At 62.6% G+C, this 7,993-nt stretch overlaps 1 protein-coding gene across 1 annotated transcript; it reads left to right on the top strand.

Moving 5' to 3' along the window:
- Nucleotides 1-135: 135 nt before the first annotated feature.
- ZIC5 (Zic family zinc finger 5) lies at nt 136-7,674 on the top strand. The gene is made up of 3 exons (XM_075081922.1): nt 136-1,167; nt 1,261-1,677; nt 6,313-7,674. The coding sequence occupies exons 1-3, from the start codon at nt 351-353 to the stop codon at nt 6,774-6,776; spliced, it is 1,698 nt and encodes a 565-aa protein (XP_074938023.1). The 5' UTR covers nt 136-350; the 3' UTR covers nt 6,777-7,674.
- The last annotated feature ends 319 nt before the right edge of the window (nt 7,675-7,993 follow it).

Genomic DNA, 7,993 nt, shown 5'->3' with positions numbered 1-7,993 from the left:
TGGGGGGCGGCGGGTGCGCCCCGTCGGGCCCCGCGCGAAGTTTTGCAAGTGCAACTTCGGGGGGCGGCGCGGAGGGGGCGGGGGGGGAGCAGCGGCGGTTGGGGGGGGGAGCGGCGGGGGCGGATCCCCGCTGCGCCGGCGGCCTGAAAGGGAGCCAATGGCGCGGCCCCATCCGCTGCCAATCATCGGGATCCGTCCAATCCCTGCGGTGCCGTGTCCGATCCGCGTTTCCCACCGCGCCGCCGGAGTGTGGTGAGGGCTCTGCCAATCGCGGGCGGCCAGAGCGGGGCCGGGGATGCGCGGGGCTCGGAGCCCAGACAAAAGAAGTTAAAGAGCCGCTTAATATATACATGTTTTTGAAGGCGGGTAGAGGGAAAAAAATAACAACAGCGAGCGTAGATGGGCTTGGCTGTGTCGTTATGGAGCCCCCTTTGAGCAAGAGGAACCCGACACTGAGATTAGCGGATTTGGCAGCGGCTCAGCCCCATCCTCACCAGAACATGACAGGCTTCCCGGGGCTGGGGAACCACCACGGCCACCCCCACCACGCGGCCCACCTCCACCCCGGGGACGCGGGCGGCGACCCCGGCGGCGCCCTCACGCCGCTCGGACCCGAGCACATGGCGCAGCCCGCCGCCCTCAAGCTCAATCCCGAGGCGCTCACCGCCGCCGCCGCCGCTTTCGCCGCGCCCGCCGCCACCACCGCCGCCGCCGCCGCCACCGCCGCCACCACCGCCGCCGCCTACGCGCCGCCCGCCGCCGCCCTCCCGGGCAACCCGTCGGGGGGGGCGGCGGGCCGGGACTTCCTCCTGCGGCGGGAGCTGCCCGCTGCCGCCGCCGCCGCTGCCGCCGTGCACGGGGCGCTGAGCGAGCAGCACCCTCCCGCCGGGTCCCCGCACCTCCCGCACCCGCCGCCCCACGGCGTCTTCATCTCGGCCGCCGGCACCTACGGTGCGGCCGACGGGGCGCACGCCGCCTTCCCCCCGCCGCCGCCGCCCGGCGAGCAGGGCGCGCCCGCCGGCCGCCACCCGCCGCTCAACGGGCAGATGCGGCTGGGGCTGGCGGCCGCCGCCGCCGGGGAGCTCTACGGACGCGCCGAGGCGCACTACGGGGCCGCCACCGCCGCCTCCTCCTCGGCGCTGCAAGGCTACGGCTCCGTCAACCTCAACCTGGCGGCGGCGGCGGCGGCGGCCGGGCACGGGCACCCGCACCACCCCCATCCCCACCACCACCACCATCACCACCACCACCACCATGCCCACGTCGGGGCGGCGGCGGCGGCGGCGGCGGCGGCCGGGGCCTTCCTGCGGTACATGCGGCAGCCCATCAAGCAAGAGCTGATCTGCAAGTGGATCGACCGGGAGCCGCCTCCTCCTCCTCCTCCTCCGCCGCCGCCGCCACCGGGCGGCAGGAAGCCTTGCTCCAAAACTTTCAGCACGATGCAGGAGCTGGTGAGCCATGTCACCGTGGAGCACGTCGGCGGGCCCGAGCAGAGCAGCCACGTGTGCTACTGGGAGGAGTGTCCCCGCGAAGGCAAGCCCTTCAAAGCGAAATACAAACTCATCAACCACATCCGAGTGCACACGGGAGAGAAGCCCTTCCCCTGCCCCTTCCCCGGCTGCGGGAAGGTCTTCGCCCGCTCCGAAAACCTCAAGATTCACAAGCGGACTCATACAGGTGGGTGCCCCCCCCCCGCTCCCCCTGCCTCTCTAAGGGTTTTCTTCCTTTTTCTTTCTTTTTTTTTTTTTTTCCTTCCCATCCTTTCCCCCTCTTTTCCTCCTTTCCTACCCATCGCCGGACATGTGACTTTTTTTTCATGAATAAGTAATTCGGCAGCGCACGGGCCACGCACACACAGCCACGCACACGCACCCGGCCCCTCTGCCCTGCACACACGTGTGTGTGTCGTGTGTCTCCGTTCCCCCCCCCCACCCCCCCCGCACCTTGGGCAGCTCCCTCCCCACCCCCTCCGCCACCCGCCTCCCCACACCCCAGCCCCACTGGATAAATACACCGATTAATAAACAACGCCGAGCCCGAGGGGAGATAAACCCCGCGGAAGAGCGAGGAGAGGACGAGCCTCCGCCCGGCCCGGTTCCCGCCGCCTCCTCCCCGGGGCGGCCCCGGGTGGGCTCACCCCACGGCCGCCCCCAACCAAGGACGGCGGTTCTGGCTTTTCCTGCCGGTTCTGCCGGTGGGGACGGAGCCGGGCGGGGGGCACTTGGCCCGGCGGAGACGGGGCGGCGGGGGCTCTTGGGGGCGCAGTTCCCCCGCGCTGTGGGCGGCGGCGGCGGTGCGGCGCTCCGGGGCTCCTGGGCTGCTCCAGCTACCGGCGCTGCCGCGGCTGCTCCCGCTACGGGGCTTGGTCCCACCACCTGGGCTGCCCCCTCTACCGGGGCTGCCCCTACTACCGGGGCTACGGATCCTGTCTGGTGTGCCTCGCTTACCGGTGCTGCCGGCGCCGCCGCTGCTTACCGGGACAGCCGGTACTGCCGGTGGTACCGCCCCGTGCCGCCCGGCCTACCGGTGCTGCCCGGTTTGCTCCCCCCTCCGGCGGTGGCCGCGGAGCGGGGAGAAGGGCGCGGGAAGGCGCTTACCGGAGGGCGCTTCCCTCTCTTTGTGGATCTGAGGAGGAAACTTCAAAGCAGCCCCGGCGGGGCTTGGCGGAGCGGGAGCGGCGGGAGGAGGGAGCGGCACCACCGGGGATGCCCGGGGGACGGGCTGCGAGGCTCCGGGAGGGGCTCGGGGGCTTACGGGGTGTGCTTCAGCCTTTTTTTCTTTCTTTTTTCTTTTTTTTTTTTCCCTTTCTCATCCTTTCTCGCCACCCCCGAAATACGCATTTCCCTCAGGGTATTAAAAATCTCTGCCGAAAACGAACGAAGCCGGGATTTATAGTGGTAGACAAATATTATTCCTCGGAGGACGCTTAAGGAAGTGGAGTTGCCGTAATTGCTTTCTTGATTTATTGTGTGCTGCTCGGGAAGAGAAAAGCGGCGACCGTGCAACGTGTTGTTCCGATGTAAAACCAAATGGCCCATGGCGGAAAGGATTATAGATTTTTATCTCCAGAATATGTTAGGCACGAGCCCATATGGAGCTGCGGAGACCTGAGGATGCCCAGAGTCGGGGGGGACGGGGAGGGGTGGGGGGGAGATGTCTCCTGCGGGGGGGCTGACACACTGGGGGGGGGTGTTGGTGTTGTTGTTGTTGTGTTAATGGCACCGCGGAATGAATTGAGCACTGGAGGCCCGTGTTTTTGTCATCTAGCCGTCCCCATCTGTCTTGATTTGGGAAAACAAAACTTCACCGCGGACCTTTCTGGGCTCCTCAACTCCTTCCCCATCCCAGCTCCAAGGGGCGGGGGGAAGGAACAAGTCGGGGGAGGCGGGGGTGTGTGTGCAGAGGGTTGAGGGGGGCAGGGGGATTCAGCGGGAAAAGGACCCCCCAAATAACCTAAATATGTCCCGGGCAGAGTTCGCAGCTCTGAGCTGTGGTTGAGCGCTGCCCCGAGGCCCTGCGTGGGACATTGCAAAGGAAATTTGGAGGATTTTGCGGCCGGGGCCACAGCTCCCCCGGGGACTGTACACCCCTCGAGGGGCCGGGACCTCTTCCCCGGTCCCTCGAGGGGTGCACATCCCCCGAGATGGTCCCCACTCGTGAGCCCACGGGGTAAAGCTATCTCCCCGCAGAAGGGGCCGTTGCAACAAACCAGCCCTCGGGGCTCGGGGTGGGGGAGCAACAACCCCCTCGAGTGGCAGCTTGGCCCACGGGAGGGTGAAAGGGACGTGACTCTTTCCCCATGCACAGCCCTCGGGTGGACGAGGGATCCCAAACCTTCTGCCCGTCCCAATCAGATTAATTACTGTCATTTTGCCGCCTCAGCTTTAATTTAGTCATGTGCAGCCTGGGAGCAGGTGAGATTTACAAACTATTCGTTTATTATGGGCAATTTTTTTTTGGGGGGGGGAGGGGATAATAATTGTATTATCAGGGGATTTTGCGTGTTTCTGGTAATCCTGCAGGAAGAGTGTGTCGGTAATTCAGGAGGCGTTTGCTTGCTTGTTTCCCTCCCCCCCTCCCTCCCGTTTTCCTCGAAAGCATCACCCCGGGAGCTGCGCCCCGCACCCTGCTCCTCACCCCATTTTGGGGACAAATCGCTGTGTCCCCCCGCGGCGGGGGCTACATCCTAAAGGGACCCACTCCCCGCAAAATCGCTGCCCCCTTGCCAGAGACAGTGCTTGGGGTGGCCAGGCTTTCCCCTGACGATTCCTACCCCACACACCCCCAAAAAATAAGGGAGAGACACCAAAGCCCCCTCCGTGCCCCCCCGCTGACGGCACTGCTGCTGCCGGGAGGAGTCAAGGGACGGCGCCCGGCATCTCACCCCCTTCTTTGGGTTGAAACCACCTACAAATGGTTAAACTCTGACGTGACGCCGTCGTCAGCGTGCCAGGGACACTCCGGGATCTTCCCCGCTCCTGGATTTGTGTGGAATTGGACCATCGCGATCCGGAGGCTGGCGAGGAGGAGCTATGGGGAGGGCTGTGCACCCCTCGAGGGGCCGGGGGAGAGGGGTGCCGTCTCCCCCGGCCCCTCGAGGGGTGCACAGCCCCCGGGAGGGTGCCCACGCGTGAGCCCACGGGGAAAAGCACTTCCCTCAAGCCCCGACGGGGGATGCACACACACACGTCTCTCGGGGGGGGATGCGCTTAGGGGTCTGCGCGACACCGCCGGTGCGAGCCTGCTTCCCTGGGGTAATGCAGATACAAACCGGCCAAACCCTTCGGTAATTTCGCTTTATATCTTCAGGAAAAAAAAATATTAATGAACGAAGTGACTCCAGATTTGTCTCGGTGGGAGTGGGAGAGTGGGGGGGTTTCCGAGCATGTGAAAACTCCGCTTAAAACCCACGAGATATATTTTTCTTACCCTTTAAAAAAAATCGATTTTTAAAGGATAAACCTGCTCTTTCTAGTGCTACCACTTCGTTGGTAGGTGATCCGATTTTAATTGAAAAAGTTGACGCCTGAGTAGGCTGTGGAGGCACGTGTTCCTATAGTAACAGCCGAGAAATAGCTGTTTTTTAAAAAAATAATTAAAACATCGTTTTCTCTTCCCATTATTATTTCGCTAAACACGATACGATTTTACAAACGGAAGGAGCAGTAAAAAAACGCCTGGTGAAAATTAGAAAACCTCCACCGAGAGAGCTGCTGGGTTGTTATCTTCGAGCGGTCGGAGCAAAACAGATTTGAAAACCCGCACCAGCCGTGTCTAAACCGACAGCTTTTAAAACTCGAGAGTCGCGATAGTCGCGACAAGGATTATCAGTGCAGCCCTGCCTGCGCCGGGCTCACGTGTAGCATGGCAGGGAAAGAAAAAGTTGCTGTAAGAGCCCGCAGTCCCTGTGCAGCGCGGGGATCCGGCGCGTTTTACTCCCCGGTCACTCAGCAATAGGCATTTACTCAGCCCTATTCGGGAGCTATGGGGAAGGGTCGGCCCAGGGCACGGCTATATGTACCGGAACGTATATGACCCTGGGTATATGGTATGTCAGGAGCGGGTGCGTGTGTGCGGAAGGTACGCCAGGCAAACCCGCCCCAGGCTGATTTTCACAACCCCTTGAACTGTTAAAAAACGCGTCAAGCTTTTAAAATAGATCGGCTGGAGATTTTTAGACCCCGAATCAGCCAGAGGTAACCCCGCCGGTGGCCGGGCGGCTCCCCCCAGCCCGTGGCTTCCCGGTTCCAGGGGGCTGCTGGGCGCTCCCTCTTTTACATCGGGATGCTTTAAAAACAGGTGTTACTTTTATTTCCCCCAAACTAATTATTCCCCCAGCGTAGTGCCCCATTGGGAAAGGATTACGCAGGAGATGTGCCAGGCGAGCCAGGGCTGCCGGCGAACGCCAAGACCCTCGCAGGCATTGAGAGGTTTTGTTTGGGCTCGGTCATTAGGGCGGTAATGAAGGTTTCTCGTGTGCGAGGGCAGCGCGGCGGAGGGCAAACACGGCAGGGCCCCGCCGCCGGCCGGGGCTGCGGCTCCGGGGGCCGCCGCTTCCCCGGTTTGCAAAATACGCGGGGGGTGTGGGGGGAAAGTCGGCGAGCCTCGGCCGTGTGGCGACCGCGGGGGGGAGCGGGGAGACGGATGGAAGGAAGGGGAGGGGGGGTTGCCCGGCTGCTCGCGCCCCCCCCCCCCCCCCCGCTCCGTGGCCGCACTGCGGAGAGACTGAACCGGGCGGCGGGGTGCGGGCAGGGTGCGGGCAGGACTCTGCCCCCGCCCGCCGGTAACGGTGCCGTTGCTGTGTCCCGGCAGGGGAGAAACCCTTCAAGTGCGAGTTCGACGGCTGCGAGAGGAAGTTCGCCAACAGCAGCGACCGCAAGAAGCACTCCCACGTCCACACCTCCGACAAGCCCTACTACTGCAAGATCCGCGGCTGCGACAAGTCCTACACCCACCCCAGCTCCCTGCGGAAGCACATGAAGATCCACTGCAAGTCCCCGCCGCCCTCCCCGCCGCCGGGCTCCCAGGGCTACGCGGCGGCGGGGCCCCCCGACGGCCCGCTGCCCCCCGAGGCCGACCCGGCCGCCGAGCCGCCCCGCGGCCGCCCCGCCGCCCTTTCCCCGCCGGTCACCAACCTCAGCGAGTGGTACGTCTGCCAGGCCGGGGGGGGGGCTCCCCGCCGGCCCCGCACCCCCTCCAGCCGCGGCGACACCTCCTCCCCGGCCTCCGAGGGGGACGAGCCCCACAGGACCTCGGGGGGCAGAACCGCTCCCTAGGGCCGTGCCGTGGCGTGGCGTGGCGCCGGCTGTCCCGGCCCCGCGGCGCTGGCCCAGGCCGCGGCAGCAGCCGCCTGGCACAGGGGGGCTGGCGTGGAAGTGCCATCAGGTTTGACTCGTGCTATTTATTCCGTGTACGAAACCCTATGGTGTTTGTACGGTAACTAATTTAATTAAAGAGACTCGGACCTTTTTTTTTTTAACCTTTTTTTTTCTCCTTTTTTGCTTTCCCCTTTTGGTAAGAAAAAAAACATTCCTAACGCCACACCGGGCCATCTCAGCGACCCCGGCCGCACGTCTGTGCGGGGGGATGGTGCCAGGGGAGATACCCGGCTCCCACCCTGCCCACCCCGTACTGCTCTCGACCAGCGAGAGCAAGAATGGGGAAGCTGGCAGAGCCCTGCCGTTCCCCGGAGCGGCTCTTAAATACTTTAGCTGCCACCCCAGCGCCTCCTCTTCACCCTGGGTATAAGCTCCAGGTTTGCAGCGGCCTCCTGACAGTAGAGCAGCACCTGCTGAAGCTCCAGCCAGACGAGGACAGGTTACACATCCCTTAAAATAAAATAAAATAATCGCATTTTGTTCCCTCCCCTCTTGCAGTTCAGCTCCTTTGTACTTCGTTGGTTTCTCTCCCTAGTCGTGGGGTCCCTCCCGCACCCGCATCTTCTCTCCAGCCCTCTTTCTTTCTCCCTTAGCCGTAACCATGTGAAGCGATTTTAGGGAAGGAAAGACAAAAGATGAAGCGCTCCCTTACCGCTCCTCCATGGTTTGTATGCGTATGGCTCCTAAAACGTAGCCGGAGAATAAAAGAAACCCGCTGCTATTTGACAACTGCGATACTGTGATACATTCTGTTTTTTTCCTAAAAAACAACAACAACAAAAAAAAACCACCAAAAAAACCGGACAGCAATTTTCCCTTTTCTCGGGGCTGGTATTATTATTACTCTCTTTATTATTATTTTTGTTAAAGTTCGTTTCACAGAGGAGGAATTTTGCCTCCGGCTCCCTCCAGCCCCGTGTGCAGTTTGTGGATGGGGGGGCAGAAGGTCCCCGCTCCCAGCGAGCGCCGGAGGGGCGGGGGGCGCGGGGATGGGGGATCAGTTTTTGTTACTATTTTTTATATATATATATATATGTAACTCATATGAGGTTTATTTCCTCTCCAGCCGAGCCGGTGCCTGCGCCCCTCTTGCTTTTCACCACCCCCCTGCGGTG

This window comes from Phalacrocorax aristotelis, chromosome 1 (genome assembly GCF_949628215.1).
Source record: "Phalacrocorax aristotelis chromosome 1, bGulAri2.1, whole genome shotgun sequence".
Lineage (NCBI taxonomy): Eukaryota > Metazoa > Chordata > Aves > Suliformes > Phalacrocoracidae > Phalacrocorax > Phalacrocorax aristotelis.
The sequence above is the reverse complement of the archived record's forward strand: the minus strand, read 5'-3'. Positions and strand labels throughout refer to the sequence as shown.

What these genes read in the sequence shown, in the direction of transcription:
- ZIC5 (XM_075081922.1), top strand. Translation starts at nt 351, where the DNA reads ATGTTTTTGAAGGCGGGTAGAGGGAAAAAAATAACAACAGCGAGCGTA. An exon ending in CTACGGCTCCGTCAACCTCA is followed by an intron (nt 1,168 to 1,260) that starts ACCTGGCGGCGG and finishes ACCACCATGCCC; the next exon opens with ACGTCGGGGCGGCGGCGGCG. An exon ending in TCACAAGCGGACTCATACAG is followed by an intron (nt 1,678 to 6,312) that starts GTGGGTGCCCCC and finishes GTGTCCCGGCAG; the next exon opens with GGGAGAAACCCTTCAAGTGC.